Consider the following 21,958-nt stretch of genomic DNA (forward strand, 5'->3'; position numbering starts at 1 on the left):
TGAAAATCACGATTAATCGTACATCCCTAGCTGTATATCATCTGGAGGAAGTCGCAGCATCTTTCTTCTGATCAGGCTTTGCGCATTATTAGCTGTATACTCAGACAGAATGAGTTACACAGCTCTTACACTCAGCCATGCCTCCGTGATATTTACAGAGGATCAGGCTGACAGCAAAACATCTGATCTGGAATTAGGCCAGCAGACATTCTACACATTCTGATGCCCAAAGGCTGTGGCACATGCTGACATCATCCCTCTCCAAGAACTCTGTCTTCATTGCGTTTCTGTATTTCTTTTTCATATCTCTTTTTATTTCTGGCCTCCCGTTCTGATTCACCTAATCATCCATGTCTGGTGCTCACATGTGCGGACACTGCCGTTTTCCACAATTCCACAGATGAGCATGAAGGAACATCCTATGACGACCACTGCGCCTTCTCATCCTCTCCTGGATGGCATGAGATTAAAGGAAGAGGGTCAGACAGATTTTGAGGTTACTTAGCTCTGCTGGCTGTCAACCTGCTCCAAATTACATATTGTTTCCAAGCTGTTCCCTCCTCTCTTTTGCTAAGCTGTGAGTGACTGCTCAGACGCTTGTATTCCTCTGAAGTAGATGGAAACCAAACCTTTTTCTGTCACCATCCAAAAAGATAAACAAGGAAGGGAGAGACTTGAAGCGTGAGAGATCAAACATACGATTGGAGAAAACACCCCACCCGTCACCACATAGCTCTCAGAAAACTAGTTGTGTGTGTCAGAAGAGCAAGAGGGTGTTTCACAAGGCCATAAAACATGATCAAGTGTCTGCTTAAGGGTATGTACAATTTGTTTCATTGGGTCTGACTTGGGTATAAAATATTTTAAGTTTGTTTGATACAAACCTTTGTTATTTAGGAAGTAATGTGTATGCTTGCATTACTCGTTTCTAGACTCCCTCTAGGCTCTCAGTCGTAGCTAGTTGAAAAAAAGCCACAAATCCATGTAAATTATAAATATCAGTGTTTGCAGATTCTCAAATGCGGTTTTAAATGCATCGAGTTTGCAAACAAATTGTATCGTATACTGAGATTATTTCTCCTCATCACTCAAGTTTTCTCTTTCTTCCAGCCATTTTTAATACTACAGTGTCAATACACCTCTTGGAGGTATAGGTGATAATGGATTTATCGAGAGGGTTGGGTCTGTTGCAGATTCAACGGGCTAGCAGGTCAATTTTCTGTTTTTTTAATTAATTCCACATGTCTACTATCAATCACACTGGAACACAGTGCTCTCACGTCCTTGAACTTTCTTTGATTTGTGCCTTCTTACTGTTTGAAAGAGCTCAAACACATTGGTAATCAAGCTTTGCTCAAAACAAAACCCCACCGGTGTGCCTCATGGCTCAATATTAGTCCCAACCCAGTTATTTTTGTTTTTACTGAATGCTCTTCATGCTCATTTGTTTTTCGTGTTCATGAAGTAAATATTTGATTTAGCCAAACAAGCACGTTGAAAGTAGATGAAAGAAGTGCATTAAAAGCATGTTTCATTATGCATCTCAAAGGCCCGACATCCGGACACCCGGTTTCTTTTTCTAGTGGTGCCCAGGGTAATTCAGCCCCATAATACAGAAGCATTTGGAGGCCTTGCTGTTTCCTAATTTACTAATGGTCAGATTAGAGAGAACACAATGGACGTCGCTGACATGGCCCCTTGCAATAATAACAGATGGATTAGAGACTGAACTGGGACAGACAGAAATGGCATTGGCATTGGCAGTATTGTGAAAACATTGCCTCATACGATCAGAATCTGATCTGTTTTACTATCGACTTTTCTCTCAAACTAATTTCAAAACATAGTCAGCTCTCTTGTTGTCTTCTGCCTACATTTGTGGCTGGGGCTGTTTTACAGAAACATCCAAACTCTGAATCCTGTTTTATTTGTGATCATTTCAATCTGGAACCCATTTAGAACTTTGACCTTGTTAAATATTAACTTTAGATTTAAGATTCCAAATATCTCTAATATAGCCTCTGCTCTTTACGGCAACATTCTACCTTAAATAAAACCTAAATGTTGGGATTTTCTGTTCGCAAAGATTAACTGTGTTAAATTAACATAAATCGGTAAGCCGATTTTTTGGTATTTGATTTAAAGACGTTTAGATATTTTATTTTTACATTTAGTCATTTAGCAGACACTTTAATCCAAAGCGATTTACAAAGAGTTCGGGAGCAATAAGCAATATGTCATACAAAAAGCAATAGTACAATAGGTGCTAATACAAAGTTACTAGTTTCAACAAAGAGAAGAGGGTTAGTGTAAGTTTTTTTTCATTTGTCTGTCAATTATTCACCGAAGAGGTGTTTTTTTAAGTAGTTTTTTGAAGGTTGTGAGAGATGTGGTTGACCGGACCGCATTGGGAAGAATGTTCCACCTGGAAGGAGTTGTGAGGGAGAATGAGCGGGAAAGGGATTTAGTGCCCTTATGAGAAGGCATTACAAGGTTTCGCTAGTTTGCTTGATGGGGTATAGGAGTGTAGTAGGGTGTGACAGTATGCCAGGGCAGATCCAGTCATAGTCTTGTATGCAAACATCTGTGACTTGAATCTGAGTGGAGAGAGATGAAAAGGGGTGTCACATGAGCCCTTTTGGGCTGTTGGAAGATCTGGCATGCTGCTGCATTTTGAACCAGCTGAAGTGGTTTGATAGCCTTTGCAGGAAGACCAGCAAGGAGAGCATTGCAGTAGTCCAACCTTGAGATTACCAGGGCCTGGACAAGGAGTTGTGCCGCACCTTGCGAATGTTAAATAAGGCATATGGGCATGATCGCGTTGTCTTTACAATGTGATCATTGAAGGACAGCTGTTCATCAAATATGAGTCAGAGGTTCCTGACTGATTCGGTGGAATTGCCAAGCTGGATGGTGAGATCGTGTTGGACCGTGGGGTGTGCCGGAAACATGAGTAGTTCTGTCTTGGCAGGGTTCAGCTGCAGGCAATGCTCTTTCATCCAAGCTGAGATGTCATCTAGGCAGGCTGTTATACGAGCTGCTACAGTGGTATCGTCTGGGTGAAACGAGATGTAGATCTTGGTGTCATCATCATAACAGTGATACGAGAAGCCGTGTGTCTGTATGATGGGTCCTAAGGTTGTCATGTACATGGAAAAAAAGCAGCGGCCCAAGCTCCGATCCCGGGGGGACCCCAGTGATCATATCAGAATCAGAATCAGAACAAGCTTTATTGTTAGGTGTGCTTACACACACGAGGAATTTGTCTTGGTTACAGAAGCTTCCAGTACACAAGTAAGGTTACAAGACAAGTAACAATCAACAAAGGCAACGAAAGTACAGAATATAAATAAAAGTTAAGCACACAAAGGTGAAAGTGCAGTGTGACATATTAAAATATACAAGTTATGAGTTTATATATGTGAAATGTCTGAGGGAAAGTATTGCACACATTTATTGCACTGTAGGGTGTATGATATGTATATACAGATTCTATGAGATATCTACAGGTGTTTAAAATATACACATTTTAAGGTGCTATATACGAAAAATCTGGCACAAAAATATTGCACACATTTATTGCAAAAGGTGAACATTTAACTGTTCATGAGGTAGATGGCTTGAGGAAAGAAGCTCTTCCTGTGTCTGGATGTTTTAGTGCTCGGTGCTCTGTAGCGTCGACCAGATGGTAAGAGTTCAAACAGAGAGTGTGCTGGGTGTGAGGGGTCCAGGGTAATTTTGTGAGCCCTTTTACCCACTCTGGATGAGTACAGTTCTTTAAGTGTAGGTAGAGTAGTGCAAATGATTCGGTCTGCAGTCCGGACTATCCGCTGTAGTCTTCCGAGGTCAGTTTTGGAGGCTGAGCCGAACCAGACGGTGATGGAGGTGCAGATGATGGATTCGATGACAGCTGAGTAGAACTGTACGAGCAGCTCCTGTGGCAGGTTGAACTTCCTCAGCTGCCGTAGGAAGTAAAGTCTCTGCTGGGCTTTTTTTACAATAGAGTCGATGTGAGCGTCCCACTTCAGATCCTGAGAGATGGTGGTGCCCAGGAACCTGAATGACTACTGCAATCACAGTGCTGTTCATGATGGTGAGTGGGGGAAGTGCAGGGGGGTTTCTCCTAAAGTCCACTATCATCTCCACTGTTTTGAGCGTGTTCAGCTCCAGGTTCTTGTACCTGCACCATAGAGCCAGCTGCTCCACCTCCTGTCTGTATGCAGACTCGTCACCGGTCCGGATGAGACCGATAACAGTAGTGTCGTCTGCAAACTTCAGGAGCTTGACGGAGGGGTCTTTAGAGGTGCAGTCGTTGGTGTACAGGGAGAAGAGCAGTGGGGAGAGAACACATCCCTGTGGGGCACCAGTGCTGATGGCGTGGCTGTCTGACATGATTTTGCCCATTCTGACTAACTGTTGTCTGTCTGTCAGAAAGCTGGTGATCCATTGACAGACAGAGCTAGGGACAGAGAGCTGGGTCAGTTTGGTCTGGAGCAGTGATGGGATGATTGTATTGAAGGCAGAACTGAAGTCCACGAACAAGATCCTCGCATAAGTCCCTGGTTTGTCCAGATGTTGTAGGATGTAATGCAGTCCCATGTTAACTGCATCATCCACAGACCGGTTTGCTCTGTAGGCAAACTGCAGGGGGTCCAGCAAAGGGTCAGTGATGACCTTCAAATAAGCCAACACCAGTCTTTCAAATGACTTCATGGCAACAGATGTTAAAGCCACAGGTCTGTAGTCATTGAGTCCAGTGATCTTTGGTTTCTTTGGGATTGGGATGATGATGGAGCGTTTAAAGCACGAAGGGACTTTGCACAGCTCCAGTGATCTGTTGAAGATCAGTGAGAAGATGGAGGCCAGCTGGTCAGCGCAGGTCTTCAGACAGGCTGGCGAAACACCGTCTGGGCCTGGTGCTTTCCTTCTCTTTTGTTTTCTAAAGATCTGGCGTACGTTATCCTCACTGATCTGAAGTGCAGGGTGGGAGGAGAGGGGGATGGCTGGAGGTGTTGATGGCTGTGTAGATGGTCAGGGTGGGTGTAAAGTGTCTGGTCTAGGGTCTCAAATCTACAATAGAAGTGATTTAAATCTTCAACAAGCTGTTTATTGCTCTCGATGCTAGGGGATGGTGTCTTGTAGTTGGTAATGTCTTTCAGGCCTTTCCACACTGATGCAGGGTCGTTGGCAGAAAACTGGTTTTCCAGCTTTTTGGCGTAGCTCTTTTTAGCCACCCCAATCTCCTTTGTCAGAGTGTTTCTGGCCTGATTATACCAGATCCTGTCCCCGCTCCTGTAGGCATCCTCTTTGGCCTGACGCAGCTGTCTGAGTTTTAGTGAGCAGTGGACAGCGAGCCCCTCCATGACACCTTGAATGATCTGGCGGAGAGGTAGGATTGGAACCAGCGGAGAGGGGAGCCTGAGATTCCTAAGGATGACATGGTTGCTAGAAGTATCTGCCGATTGACTATGTCAAACGCTGCAGATAGGTGTAGCCGAAACAGGACCGAGGATTTGGATTCCGCCTTGGCTAGCCATAGGGCTTCTGTGACCGATAGCAGTGCAGTCTCAGTGGAGTGGTTTGTTTTGAAGCCAGACTGCATGTCATCCAGTAGATTGTTCTGGGATAGGTATGAGGAAACTTGGTTGAATACTGCCCTTTTAACATTTACATTTAGTCATTTAGCAGACGCTTTTATCCAAAGTGACTTACAGATGAGGAAACATTGGAAGCAATTATAACAACATAGGCAACAAAATACATAAGTGCATCAAACTAGTCCATTAAAGCCTAGCACAGTATAAAAAGCTAAGAATAGTGAGGTTAGTAAATCTTTTTTTTTTTTTTTTTTTAAGAAGGAAAGGGAAGAGAATTAGGAAAAATCAGTCTGCGACGTGTTGACGGAAGAGATGCGTTTTTAGGCGTTTTTTAAAGATGGCAACCGAGTCTGCTGATCTTGTAGCAGCTGGTAGATCGTTCCACCAATGTGGAACAGATCCAGAGAAGGTACGGGAGAGTGACTTTTTTCCTTTTTGGGATGGTACCACTAGTCGTTGTTCCTTTGCAGACCGCAGTGATCTGGCAGGAACATAGATCTGCATTAGCGAGTGGAGATACGATGGTGCAGATCCGGTGTTGGTCTTGTAGGCCAGGAGCAAAGCTTTGAACTTTATGCGGGCGGCAACAGGGAGCCAGTGTAACCTGATGAAGAGCGGAGTTACATGCGCTCTCTTCGGTTCATTGAAGATCACTCTTGCCGCCGCATTCTGGATCATCTGGAGAGGTTTGATTGTGGAAGCAGGAAGTCCAGCCAGAAGTGCATTGCAATAATCCAGTTTGGACAGGACAAGAGCCTGGACTAGGACTTGCGTAGAGTGCTCCGATAGGAAAGGTCTAATTTTCCTAATGTTGTAGAGGATGAATCTACAGGACCGGGTGGTGCTGGCAACATGACTTGTGAGGTTAAGCCGATCATCGATTACCACTCCCAGGTTTTCGCAATAAAAGGGAGGAGAGAGACAGGTCTGTAACTGGCGGTAATATTAGGGTCCAATGTGGGTTTTTTGAGTAGGGGCGTGACCTTGGCCTGTTTGAATGTGGAAGGAAAAGTGCTGGTGAGCATTTTTAAAGTACTGCTATGAACAATTCATTGTTTCCTTTTTTCTTGGCCCAAAATAAGATAACTTGGGCCCCAAGATGGATCCAGATGGATCCAGACAATAAGTCTACCAGCAAAGTGAATGTGTTCCAGCTTTGTATAATTTAATGTGTTTTTTGTATAATAAAAATTCTAAGTTAAAGATTGTAACCCTATAACTGTAATATATTATTATGCTTAGTAAATGTATTATTCATTTAGCTGTTATATTAGTTCCATGTTCGTTTTGTTGTGGTTTTCGTTTGTGGTTTTGTCATTTTTATAGTTTTTTATGCTGCTAGATAAGTTTAATTTATTTTTATTAAGTTTCAGTAAGCTTGTTATTTATTTTTAGATAACAATTTTAATTCTTTAACTTCAGTTTATTGCTAAGGCAATATATAAATAGGTTTATAAGGAGCAACACTATAACCATTTTTCTTTTTCTTTGATATCCACTCACAAACCCTGTGTGCTCCATAAATCTCGGGGTTCTCTCTCCTCCATGCCTGCTATTCAATTTGCTGTTTCTCTTTCATTTCACCAGCCCTTTGCTCATCTTGTCCATTTCAGCAGAGAACATCCTCCCATCTGGCTTTCCACTTCAGACCACCACAGTCCAATCAGCCAGCATTATTACAGCCCATATCTCATAATCTTGCCAGAATAATTCTTGCAGTATACGGGTTGGCAGTTGCGGCTCGCAATTGCCAGTTAATTTTGCAAGGCATTAATGACAAGCTTTAATTCCCCCTGCTGAATCACAGTTCAATGTTGTCATATTGTCTCATAAACATTATGCAGAAGAAGTAGGTCACTGTCTTTTCTCAGCGCATGCTGCATTCTCAATGGGGGAAATTTCTCGTGGTGGTGCTTTCATGCACGAGCAGGGCACGACTGGGACCCTTAGCAGCTGTGCGGCTGATCTTGCTTAATGCATTTGGATGGCAAGCGTATGCAGCGTGACTGTGAGGGCTGGGACAGTCACATTGCACTGGCTGGTCCTTAGATCTGGCATGACCGGAAAGAAACTCTTAGCAATCGAGCTCAAGAAAAACAGACAGGACCCATATTGCAGGCATTAGGAAGTGTCCGCGAGCATTGTTTTGTTTTGTGATTCGTCCTAACTTCTGTTTAGCTGGTAGCTAGAGCACTGAGATGATTCATAACACACAGCCACAGGACAGAAACCTTCAACACAAAGCTGCAGATACCCCACGCTACATCAACTCAACCGCAAAGCAAACACACTTGTGAGTAGAGGGTTCTCGCATGGCTCGGTGCCTACTAACACAGCAACAGTAATCCATATGGATCAGCAGAAGATAATCACATGTGGGACACAAAACAGGAAACTCCAGAATTGACAAATCTCAAGCAAAGTGTCTCATCTTCTTTCTCAAATTGAAAAGTGGTGCATGTTCTCATCTCGTGTGAATAACTTTTCACTCACTTTTCTGTCTGGGTCCTCACACTGATTTCAATCTACATTCAAGATGTTAAATTATGTTTTAAAACAATCTGTGGCTTTGGCAGTATTCTGGTAAGCTTGAAGCTGGGTTGCTTTATTTGCCAAGGTCACCTACAGCCTTTTATCCCTGCCACTTCATTCCGTCTCTCTTCTATTTCTATAAAATAATGTGGAAAAAAGGAAATTAAAATGATAGTTGTTGAAAATAATCATTGTTAATTAGATAATCTATTGCAGTTTTCAAGATCTGGTAACATGACATCCTTTTTTGTTATTTTGATCAGTTTGTCACGTTTAAATTTTCTGCAAAACCAATAAGAAAATAAAAACAATGTTTTATTTGTTATTTGGGCAAAATGTTCACATTATTAGAACAATAATGATGATTCTACATGAACATGTAGGCTACCTCGAAATTGTTTAGAAAATATTTTATATTTTCTTTTGTTTTTATATAGTTTTTTTCCACAGCTGTATATGGAAGAAATCTTGAATTCTTGAAATAATAATCTAATCTCTGAAACAATGTATTGTATCCTTAAACCAACAAAAATTATTTCAATTCAGCAAGTTTTCGTTATGTTTGCTGAATTTAACTCTTTTGCTGGTTTCAAGTCCACCACTGTAAAAAAAATCCCATTAAAATGTCACAGTTTTCATGTTTTTTCTTCTAAATGTGCAATCCATTTCTGTAATTTGACAGTTGTTGACTGTTCTTCCTATTTGTAAAACAAACCAGCTAAATTCCGTTAAATTACAGTTTTTAACAATATACGCAAAAATAAATCTGTTAAAGTCTGTAAAAAACACATTTTTGGCAACTCTTAGAGAATATTTTAACCCTGAAGGATGTCCTGCCATGCCCATGTGTTGGAGATGCGAACCTTCTGTATGATGCACATACTGTTCTTGTTATGTGCCTTATGAGATTGGCTGCGGGAACCAAAGCCAGAACTTAGCCCACGTGCCAGGTTTTCAAAGAAACGCTAAGCCCAAATCCTTTCACGACTCTCTCTGTTTCTCTCCTTCCTAAAAACAAATGTGCAAGGAAACAGTAACCAGAAATTATTTCTCTTTTCTTAGTCCTCTCCCCTTCCACTCAGCAGGGGATACATTTTGTACACAAAAGTGGCAGAATCTTCCTAAGTCATTGTGAATGATACCCGAGACAATAACTTCTCGTCCGCCACACTGAGAAGCAGTATTCCGTTCGCGTTAATGTAACAATTGTCTTGCCTGCCACCAGGATTGCTCATGTGGAAACAATCACTTTTTGTTTTTATCAAGAGGTTGGCAAATTTGGATGCACTTTCTGTAGAGTAGAATTGAATGTAAATTGGTTAAAAGTTTGATTAAGTAAAATCCTCCGGAGACAAACTGTTTAAATACTTTGCTTTAAAATTTGACTTAACATTTGTTGTATTAAGCTATTACTTTCTTTCTGGGATGACAGAGATAAAAGCGGTTTACACTATTGACAGTTCTCTTCCCGTTTTCCTGCTGCCTAGCAACCTGTAAATCACCATCCGTGATGCTATCAGTAATATTTTTCTTGAAGAGGTACAAGTGGCATGTGGCATCCAACCCCGATGTGATGTACGGTGTTAACAATTATTGTCGACTTTGTGAAATGACCTAAAATTCAGCATTACGAGGTATCATCTCAGACTGCTGGTAAATGAATTACATGCAAAATCGTAAGCATTTCAGCATTGACACTATGAGAAAGTAATGAAAATGCACCCGGTGGATAGCCCGGCTTGTTATAGCTGTCCAACATCAAAGGTCCGCTTTGATGTCGATTGCGTGGAGTGTGAAAATGTCTTTGTGTGGGTGAGGGAGTGTGTTAGCACAGTTGGTTATAATCTTTTACTCTTGTATCTGAAGATTTCTCCACAGGTGACAAAAGATAGGACTCTCCTCTATAAAAAAATGACTTATTAATCTGAATTGTCTCTTTTTGTGAACACTTTTTCTCTACGATGCACGACGAGCCCTTGCACCAAATCTTCAAAAAGCGAGTGGGAATGATGTCTTCTGATACCACACTATCGGAACGAAAAAAATTAACTGACGTGCCATCTCATCAACAAAGCCTTTATGCCAAAGTAACTGTCTTTCCTAAGGAGACATTGTTGGCATGGAGATCGATCTATCTTCCAGCAATGTGCTTTTCTCATTTAAAGTATGATTTATCAACAAATTGAGCTTAAAGACGATGTTGGCAAACAATTTAATGGTGGTATTGGATTCATTTTGCTCTCATTACGTTATTACACGCTTGGGTGGTCGGCGGTATTGTGACATATTAAAGTCGTAGTGATGAGAAGGTCTTCCGCAGTCCTCTGTCAGCCCCGCGTAGGCACGGGTCCCAGGAACGGAGACGTGCCATTAGCCTTTGTTTACTTTGGTATGTCATTAACATGCCCGTCATAAGGATGGCTGGCCTATCACTGTGAAAACCCACCAGCTTCAGGACTTGTTTTCATTGTGTAGCTATTGATCGATAGATGATGAGAGATTATGCATGTTTGCGACGCTGGTGACAGCTTGATGGCTGTGCGTGGCTCTGTTTGGGATTTTCTGCATCGCTGTGTGCCAACATCACGGCGGAGTTTGTGTCTCTGCTCTCGGTTTAACTTGGATTGCTTTAAATATGGAGTTACGTTGGGAGTACAGTGTCGGTATAATTTATGATAATTGACTAGCAAACAGTAGAACTTTTCAGAAGGGTTTGAACAAGTATAAGTGCTATTTGTGCGTTTGGGTAGAGGGGGCCAGAGGTAGGTCTTTAAAAAGTCTTTAAAGGTGTTTACTGTTGGCAGTCATGCAGAGAGCTCTCTTAACTCATCGAGTTAAGAAACACCCCAGTGCTTTCTCAGCTAGAAGTCATTAGCACAAACTCTAGCGCTCCTCGCTGGCTAATTAATGGTCTGCTACATTCAGACACCAAAATACATTAACACCTCAGTTTGGCTTTGTAACCCCTTGCCACGTAAGGTTTTATTATTATTATGCATTTAAACAGTCAGCGGGGGGTGTTTTGAGGTAATCACTAGTCAAAGTGGGTCTGTCAATGCACTCACCCTGCTGAACGAAAAACAGCTGAGCTGAGAACAAAGTTCTCATTAAAAGCTCACATTCATTTTATCCAACAAAACAATAGACGTGATGAGAGCTGTCAATAATATGTACAGGACCCAGGACACTTTTTGTACAGGACTCAGGACACTTCCTCTCTTCCTGCAGGGGCACTCCGTTCCACCTGCACGATCCGTTCTGAGCATGCGCGTAATTACGTATTAGAAAACGTCATGGTTTTCCTACACCATTGGTACCACGCACGTAGGCGATGAAACGTTTGACGGCAGGCGGCACAACTGACAATAGCATCTGTCTGCAGACGAGATGCACTGTCAGACACATGCACTCTCAGCAGCGCATGCGCACTTGTCACATGCACTCTCAGCAGCGCATGCGTGTCACATGCACTCTCAGCAGCGCATGCGCACTTGTCACATGCACGCTCTAACGTATTTCACCAGGTGAATTGTAAGATTCTATTAATAAAATGTAAAGGTTACTTCTTATTAAGAGTACCGTAGGTATTTATTATAATTATAGCTGAAATACATTGCTGAACATCTACACTAATAATGAAATTACATTACTAAATAAAACCTTTTCTTGTACACGTTTCGTCCGGCCTAAAATTATAAACAAACACACATATACATAAATGACTCCTACAATAAACAGGTGCTTGTTAATCAATGGTTTAATGATAAAGTTTTATTATGTAGACATACTATATATATATATATATATATATATATATATATATATATATATATATAAAGAGCAGGACAACTCACGTCTGTTTTTGCGAAATTGAGGCTTCCATATCAGTTTTCAATGCATATGTGAAAAGATTTAACATAAAATCATAACACAAAACAAAAAATGGACAACCCTGTTCAATTTTGTAGTCGACAAAAGACTCTAAGATGCATTTTGTCCACCACATTCTCTAAAAATGTTTGCATGTCCTGCATAAAAACAAACATCAGAGACTCTACACTATCATGTTCTATGAAATGTGTACTGAAGAACTGTTCCAAGGCCTCTGCAGCCTCATCATCCTCCATGCACATTATAAGTGGAAGCTGAACTGAGCCAAGAAGATCCCCAGAGTTCCAAGCACCACTGACTGGCAGTTTTAAGATCCGTCATGACACGCTCCTAAGAAACAACAATGCAGAAGATGATAAATAAAAATATGCTGAACAATAATGGCCACAACCTCTCTAACAAAACCTACTTTTCGTGGAGACTGAACCACCTGCTTCTCCGATGCAAACTCCGATGAAAAGATTGGTTTCATCAACCTAAAAAGCAAATATTAATTTTAGTTACCTTTAGGACTACCTTTCTAAGGTTACTGGTACTTTTCCTGAGGAGTTACCTGAGAAGTTACCTGTCCGTCTAAAGGCTCTTCCTGTTAGGGGAGAAAACACAGCCCAAGTTTACCAAGTTAGTCATGACAACACACCATTCTTTACCTTATGATTAGTCTATGCTTTTACCTGAGAGATTTATTCCAACTTCCGTTTTGCAACCTAAATACAGGCTGCTGATCACCTCTCAGGAAGGCTTTGGACTCCTCTGTATAGTGGGCAAACAATTTTCCATGCCTGGAAAATAGTGATTGAATGTTACCTTTCTCATAAATGAATGAAACCTTTCTCATAAAAGCTTTAAATATTCAAAATACAAACAATTCCATACCGGTCCAGTCCAAAGTTCTCCATTAACATGACGCACCACCATTTCCTCAGCTCTACCATGTCCTGCTGCTCAAAACATAAAATCAAATGCCCTTTGTCTCAAAAATAGTCTCAAAGTTATTGAAAACTGTACTAATATTTACAATTGTGTAGTCAAATGGGGCATCCAGCACAATGTACAATGCAGACTATACATGAAAGAGACGTCAGTATTATGGCAAAACAATATAATATTAACTACAAACATAATGTAATTACCATCAACATAAACACACCACAGTCGTTGCCATATGATTGTACTGGAAAACCCTTAAAAATAATGAAAGGAGGGAATAAGCAGAATTTCATAGAAAGATAGATACATAAGACTTCAATGGATGCGATATATAAATGGACGATAGGATACGATTTAGATAGATAGATAGATAGATAGATAGATAGATAGATAGATAGATAGATAGATAGATAGATAGATAGATAGATAGATAGATAGATAGATAGATAGATAGATAGATAGATAGATAGATAGATAGATAGATAGATAGATAGATAGATAGATAGATAGATAGATTTGAATAGACAGACGGATATATGGATGGATAGATACCTTTCAGTCCATTTTACGGGTTTTATCCTTTGTGCAATGCCCCTGTCAAAAATGCAAAAAACAAATACGTAAATAATAATTGCTGTGTAGAAATATAAGGTTGTACAAGGTAATGTACTGTATGCACAAGGTTATTGAATATATAAATAATCCGAATCATCTGAATATTTAGTTTTCAAGCAACGCTACAAAATTAATTTTAGATAACGATAGTTCTTCAATAAATTACTGTATGAAGAACAGGTATCGTTACCCAAGTATCATAGATGCGATATATCTGGTATCATTGATTATAAGGATTAAGTTAGTTTTCGAAAACATTATCTTATATATTAAAACAATACTTTTACATCTATCTAATACTGTATGAATGAAATCAATATACTTACAACATTCGTTTGACAATGTTAAAGACATTTCGATTACATTTCTCAAACGTGTCTAATAGTGCATGTGTCGGAGTGCGCATGGGCTGCCGAGACTGCATGTGTCGGAGTGCGCATGCGCCGCTGACAGTGCATCTGATCTGCAGACAGACCCTTCTCCAACTGACGGCATTTTTTTTGTTTTGTAGGCTAACGTTACACAGTTTAACCGTTAACGGCGAGTCTGTTTTTATGTTTTTAAATGTTGCTTACGTTTCCATAATTACGATGTTTTTATGTACTTGCCAATCCAAAATAATAGAGTTGTTACATGAACATAGATGATTTTGGTTACATGTGGAATAAAGTATTTTTATCGACTGCAAATCTTCAGTTTCCTCCAAACTCCATTTTGCGATTCATTGCTGTGACATGTCTATTAACCTTACGGGTTTGTGTCGTTTTTTTTAATTAAAATCTGATAATACTATTAACTTTAGATGTAGTAATTTATTAGTATGGGTCTTTATAGGCTAATATCTATCCATTTAATCTTAATTAGTCAAACAATCCCTTATATGGCGTTGACAGAAGCCAATAAGGAACATTACACGTAAAATAATTTTTTTCCAGTTTTTCTTTTCAATGACCAGTATATTTCTGTAATGTGACGGTTTTATACCGTACATTTCGCTGTAAAGATCTTAAAACAATAACAGTTTAACATGTTTTTTAAGAGTGAACACTTTAAACTTTTCTTATTGTCTTAAAAAGTGTATTATCCAAAGGTCTAAGCTTAAATGTCTAAAATTAGATTTGTAGACAAAAATATAAACAAATTTTAAAATGTAATTGTAATGAGATCCATAAAAGGGAAGGAAGCGGAACCGGCGAACATTTAACACTCTTTAATCAAAAATAAACAAACAATAAACACGGAAGTAAAAGACAAACAAACAAACTTAACACATGTCCGAGCCCGGTCCTCTCTTGTCAACAGTCCTGCTGCTCGTCCTTTTAAGCTCCGATCTCCTCCGTGAGATATGCGGGACCGGTGCGTGCACAGCTGATTGCAACTATCACTCACGCCACTGGCCCCGCCTCACGGCTCTCGTCCCGCCTTCCTCACCACAGTAATATGTTTTCATTATAAACTAATAAACCTTTATTTAATAAAAAATTACTTTGAAACTCATGACTTTAACTAAATAATGGAAAAAAGAGCCACCAATAGATAGATATTATACTCCTTTGGTATTGTTTAAACAGCATCTTGAGGAAATGGCAAGAGAACATGCTGGATCAAAACCTGTTAAGAGAGAGGGATCGATTTTTTTAATAAATAAATAGAATAGCAGTCAACATGTTCCTGAAATTGTATGTACTTGCAGAACTTGAAATTGAGACAAAACTGGTCAAAATAACAAAAAAGTTTCAGCGTTTTCAACATGTTTTTCGATGTTTTTACACAAACAGTATTTAATTAAAGTTGAAATAAATTCATATCTGATAGAATCACTAATAATTAGTGCCCCTCCTTCTGCTTAGGATTTATATGTGGGTCGTCTTGATCTGTGAGTTCATCTTTCTCCAATTTTCTTGGTCACACCTGTAAAATAGCGAGTTAGCCACACCCACTTATTTACCTACCACGGTATACACATAATCGAGAAAAACTGTTGCGAATGTAACAGTATACATTCTTTACGCCCAGCCCTAGTCCTGGGTTACATGTTTCCTTTTCCATCTATGAGGTTGCGTCAATTTTCAAACGACACTTCAAATGTGGCTTATTCAGTCTCACCTTTTATCTCACCTGTCAGACAGCATATGTGGCACTTTGTGTAAAAATGAAGTGGACCAGTTACTTAGGCACCTGTTCTGCTTGGCTCGCGTAGAGCTCTGCTATAAAAAACCTTTTGGTGGATGAGTTTTCTAGCTGCTGATTAAGCCCATGGCTCAAACCCTTTGGGGGCTCGCTGACCTGAACTAACTTGTCGTCTCTCGCTCTCTCCTCTGCAGGTACAACAAGGCAGCCCAAAGAAGGAGAGGTTCCAGGAGTGGACTACAATTTTGTGACTGTGGAGCGGTTTGTTGAACTAGAGAAAAGTGGAGCTTTACTAGAAAGTGGAACTTATGACGGTAAGACAAAAAATATAGTTTCTTGTCCTGCACTTGATCCGATTGAGCTCCGTGAGCTCTTTAGCAGAACAATCCATGGGAAAGTATCTGCTTGGAGGTAACTCTGGTTAATTCACATTATGGAATGAAAATTCCCTTAAGGGGATGTGCAATGCTAGGTCTTGTAAGCTTAGCCTTTCTTCTCTTTCAAGTTACAACAACTCCATCCCTAGAATATATCACACTCCATTGACATCTTTCAGTCTTCTAGACATGGACTTGATAACTTCTTACTATCAGAGTCAGTAATGGAGATTTTTGATTTCCGTTCAGTTTTTCAGTGTGTTTTAAAGTCTGTGACGGGCACATTAAAGAGCTCAGAGACCGTTTCACAGCTCGGCTTTAATAATTTAACGCCAGGTTTCTAAGTGGGATGTGCGGTGGATTTACAAAGGCCCTAGTCAAAAAAATCTTAAAGGGTTCCTGCTGGAATCATAGTTTTGGAACCGATCCAGAAGAATCATAATGAGAGTTTTCTGACACGTTTCCAACGAACAAAACCTTTTGGAAAGCATTGCTTCCAAAGGGACTTTTATGTTTACCAATCTGATAACATTTCTCTGTAGGACATCAAAAAGAGTTGAAAAATAAAGGTGGATTGGAAAAACTTTCATGTCTAATAAAAAGACACTATGTCAATACATCAAGTAGGGTTTTGATACATAACCCAATGTGTCAGTTTATCCACTAGGATGGCCACCATTGACTGCCATATTAGGAACAATTACAATGGTAGTCAAAGGTGTCCCCGAACTGCTTCCCTACATTCTCCAAAATATCTTCTTTTGTGTTCATCATAACGCAGAAATTTACGTAGACAAGGCGTTTCACGCATCCCACTGCGCCGCATCCAGTGGGGATAGAATTTCTGTTTATAATGAGTTCTGTTTTGTTGGGTTCCACATCTGTAAACATGGTGTTAATATTTACCTCATAGTGTACGTTGGATGTATACTATGTGAATGAATTATGTAGCTTTGTTTTGTTCAAATGGCTGCACATCCTATGCATCCACAGCAAAGCATTTTATGTTCTAGCGCAAACCAATCTGTAATAAATCGAATGCAACAGAGATTAAATGTTTCTATCATATGTATTTATTTTGTTTTATGAATTGATACTTTTGGAAACAGATAAGAAAGTTGTTTATCCTTAACAGTGCCCAGCTTGGAGGTACTCTTTTGTAATTATTTTGAAATCAATATTTATGAGTTACAGCTGTTGTGTGTTGCAACATCATGTCAGGTAGTGACCCAAGAAGAATTAAGGCTCTACTAAACCAGATGTCCTGCTCTCCTCCAGAGTCTGTTCATCCCAGGGGAGCCATGCTACTTTTACTGAATCTGTAAACACAGAACAGCACTCACACAAACACATCATTTGAGCAAGTTATTGTGTAGTGTTGTGCAGGTAATGGAGTGCTGGTGGAAAGGCATCTGAAGTTAATCTTTTTGCAAGGACAAGATTGTCGTCTATGACTAAGCAATGTGGAACATTAAATTCAATGAAGATGTTTAAAAACACAATAAAAAATTCTATAGCTTTTTGACCAATTAGGATGTCGCAAAACAGAGATTTTGTTTTGATTTCTCAGGTTCTCCCCGATATATGGTAAAGTAGACCGATACACATTGTGACATGTGAACTTTTAAGAATCATTTAAGCACTAAATCTTCCAATCGCTCTGACTGATCAGGCTCTTCTTTCTGCAGATAACTATTACGGCACACCCAAGCCCCCTGCGGAGCCCAGTCTGCTTCTGCTGAATGTAGCCGAGCAGCTGTTGCCAGGCGCCACACCCAGAGCCGAGGGCAAACGCAGACGCAACAAGTCCGTCAGCAACATGGAAAAGGCTGGCATCGAGCCACCCGAGGAGGAAGAGGAGGAGAGGCCCGTCGTCAATGGCAACGGTGTAGCCATCACTCCAGGTGAGGAGCTCTCCATCAATTTAAGAGGAAGAAGGATCTTAGATGTCATCGTGTCATGTACGCAGCCTCCGGAAAAGTAAATCAGGTTACTGCTGTGACCCCAGATCAGGGTTAGTAGCATAGATATGATTACCGTCAAGCCACTAGGTTCATCATGTATCATAGCAACTGTCTCCACTCCGAATTACCTTGTGTAACTAGTGTTGTCAGGGCAATAGCATAGCAACCACCGCAGCAACATGCTATCACACATTTTTTATTTTTCTCTCCATAAGAACAGCTCCGCAGGGTAGAAGTGTGCCGTATCCGAAAGCCTGCTGTTGTTTTCTTCGTTCTTGAATACACCAATGTGATGTGTTGATTTGGTTCGATAGAATGGGTATTAATGGAAATGTTTCCATTGAAACATTTATTGCACATTCATCGTTGTTTTTTACATTTTCTTTCATAGTTTAAGCTGCAGTAATTCTTTTTAGAAATAAATTCAGAATGTACGATAAGTAAGGGATCATGTACAGGCAGCCAGATGTTATTGCAAGAACAAACCGAAGTGGAGGATCTTGCATTACACTGAAGGGGTTTGTACATTATCCCGCTTACTACATCACTACTTGCCTCATAAGTAAGTTATTGAACATTAAATTAAGATTTTAAATATTTTATTTGCACTCTTTAAAACAAAATAAACCTGTCACTTTCGGTAAGAGACGTCATTCAGATGCCACGAACATTATATAAAATCAGTTGTGTGATATTAAGGCACTTAACTATTGAGTAATACAATATTAAACTGTGCCTGTCAAATGATTTGCAGTATTCATGTTACTATGTGATATTTTGAGCGGTTGTCATCTGGGAATATCAGATCTTGGAATGTCACAATTGACCAATCAGAATCAAGTATTCCAGAGTCCTGCTTAACAAAACTTAGTGAAGGCAGAAACATTTTTGTTAAATAGTGAAGGGGTCTATATATATGTTTATAAACAAATAGCTTCAATGGATGACGCAAAACCGTAGAATGCATGTCAAATCATTGCATATGGTCCCAATGCAATGACAGGATGTTCCACTTGCCTGTCAAAATATGTATTTGCATGCCGCCATACACCCTGCTTAGACAAACAATCTTCGGTCATTGTCACATTCCTTGTTTTGTTTTTTGAGGAGGCTTAGCTTTGGAGGGCGCTCTGAACGTAGAGTGGGGTTTTAAGTTAAGGACAGCTTGCTAATGCTAGCCTCTCCAAAACTGACATATTAACCTGTGTGCTTTGTGTGAGAAAGACCAAAATTCACTAAAAATGTTCCTCTCCACAGCAGCTTTCATATTCAATTTATGTTTGTGTATTCAAACATGCTGCATGAAGATGTCTAATCAGGTTTTATGTCAACGATGACAACCAGAAGGAAAGATTGAATACATTTATTTGAGAGATGACTTAAATCTCTAAAAACGGACTCAATACGTTACATTTACTAACCCTTAATTGTAAGATTATTTTTGTAGTTTGGTCATTCTAAATTTGATTTGAGAGATGCTTTAGATCTATTCAGACGGTGAGGGTACTGGGGTCTTTCTTTCAGGAGCAAGTCTCCATTTGAATTTAAATGATCTTACTGCTGCATAGCCAGCAGTCTATGTAAACCTAAAATTTGAATATCTTTCGTTACTGATTTAGAGCGTTCCACAAAGGCAGAAACTCCATGCGGGGCACAAATAATGCTCTGCATCAGCAATGGATTCCAGCTGAATTTGGCATTAGCATGTTGCTACGCTAACACACCAATACTCTAAAATAAAAAATATTTTACATTGAAACATTCAGCCGACCCTTTTATCTTAAATGGTGAATAATGCTATCATTAATTCAGTTTTTATTTAATCTTAAAATTTTCTTTTGCTCTCGCCCTTTGCATCTCAATCTTTCTCTCTCCTCTCCATCTTCCTTTGTGCCTCTCCTGTGGGACCTCCATAACTCAAACTAGGGCACGTTCATTTCTCTCTATTTTTCTTCGACTTCTCTCTCTAGCTTTTTTTTCTTTTCTCACTGCAGACTCTTGTTTAATCACTTGACTTTTTTCTCTCGCGGTCCGGCTTACTTCGGCTGTATTTGTTCTTCCGTCACGTCTTCTGCATCTAACATCTCTGTTCTACAGTGACCTGGTTTTTAATTCTCTCAGAAACACCAAATCTCAGTTACATCTCCCTTTCTTATAAATATTTTCTCTCTTTCTGTCTCAGTCTGTCTCACTCACTTTCAGCAGTTTTCTCTGTAGTATGGGACTTGGGAGTTTTAACGCCACCGCTATTAAAAGTTGGATGTGTCTAGCTGAATAGTGTGTTGACAGGTTCTATTTTTATCATAGGTCCTTAAGGTAATGATATTTTAATTGGGAATAATATTACATCATCAGTCGTCTTATTTGGGATTTTTTTTAATTATTTTGTATCAAGTTCTACTGTTTGGCTTTTTTATTTATAAAGGTGTTGAAATCTGACCTAGATTAACAGTTCTGCTTCTTTAAAAATTATTCTTTTAATTTAATAATGAATACTGCTCCTTGCTATTTAAACAGTTTAATGGAGTTAATGTGAACCATTTCGAATAAAATACTTTTATTTAGGTGTTTAGACTTGTGACTGTGTTAGCTTATGTCATTTAATCATGTAGACATTGACATTTCTAATTGACTGGGATATATTCTGATCCACATTATAACTTGACAATTTACGCATGAAGAGACCTGTCTGACTGACAACTGACCGATCACAATATACCTTTAAAAATAATGTTAACAAGCAGATAAATATCTAAATGTTTATATGTTATGATGGCGTTGTAGCAATCAGTGTTCTATGTTTTAATTACACTCTTACAAATCAAGGGGCTATAATAGAAAATATAATTATATAATAGAAATGTAATGTTTGGTTGTGCACTATAAATCTCTCTTATGCTGTTTTATATTTTAATATTATTCATTGTTAGATTTTTCCTACAGTATTGCTTTCAGACCATAGGACACATTTACATACCCAATTTATAATTTTTTCTATTTGTACAACTACAAGTTATCACTGATCAATATGTTTGTTAAATTTACAGAAATGAACTGAGCCAACTGAAAACAATTACATATAAATGTAACCAGTCACTGGAAATGTTGGAGTTAACATTTTTTGTATCGTCATTCTTGGGAAAAATGTTTTTTTAAGAATAAATGTGTCATAAGAAAATTTTACTGAATATATTTGAGTTATGAGTTTGTCCTGAATTTTGTGCATTTTTGTAGAGTCCAGTGAACATGAAGACAAAAGTACAGACGCGTCAGGAGAGATGCCCACCACTTGCCCCTCCGAGACCCCGACAGATGCTCCCAAAGAAGAGAGCGAACCCCCAATATCACCCCCCAAACCGGATGAAAATGATGAGCTGGGTCCTCTGCCGGATAACTGGGAGATGGCTTACACTGAAAAGGGAGAGGTCTACTTCATTGAGTGAGTATATATGTCAATAATCTACATAGTGTCAAGTGTCTCAAGAGTGTTTGATAGTAAATGGGAGAGGGGGAGAATAAAAGAGTAACTTTGTCTGTCCTTACAGTGTATACGCGTGTCCCACCACCCAATAGTTTCTTTTCTCTTTTCTTTATAATCTGTCAACAAGAAGTGGCAAAGCTCTTAAAATCAACTAGAAAGTCTATGGCATGTTCCCATTTTAGACACATCTAGATAAAAGTGTGTGTGTCAGTCGTAACTGTAACTGTACAGCACTAATTTTTCCATTGGGACAAGCAGATCTGTTGTATCATTCATGACAGAAGCTGTATGTGAGTTATTCTCCAAGGACAGTTTTTTACTGCTTCATGTAACACCACTCACACACAGTATGCGCTGGCCCACACATTGTGACTATTGAGTATTTAATGGAGTTGTCAAGCAGCCAATAGCGCCTTGTTTTTCTCCATCTCCCTCACAGAC

The 21,958-nt window shown here is 39.5% G+C and overlaps 1 protein-coding gene across 5 annotated transcripts in view; it reads left to right on the forward strand.

Moving 5' to 3' along the window:
• Positions 1 to 21,958, forward strand: part of magi2a (membrane associated guanylate kinase, WW and PDZ domain containing 2a) — a 206,171-nt gene that overhangs the window by 90,871 nt on the left and 93,342 nt on the right. For all 5 annotated transcript variants that reach the window (XM_079454564.1, XM_079454565.1, XM_079454567.1 and 2 more), the window contains exons 3-5: positions 15,890 to 16,009; positions 17,761 to 17,976; positions 21,271 to 21,475. In XM_079454564.1, coding sequence (XP_079310690.1) covers positions 15,890 to 16,009; positions 17,761 to 17,976; positions 21,271 to 21,475 — 541 coding nt within the window. The remainder of the gene's footprint in view (positions 1 to 15,889; positions 16,010 to 17,760; positions 17,977 to 21,270; positions 21,476 to 21,958) is intronic.

The sequence above is a fragment of the Barbatula barbatula genome, assembly GCF_947034865.1.
Source record: "Barbatula barbatula genome assembly, chromosome: 4".
NCBI lineage: Eukaryota > Metazoa > Chordata > Actinopteri > Cypriniformes > Nemacheilidae > Barbatula > Barbatula barbatula.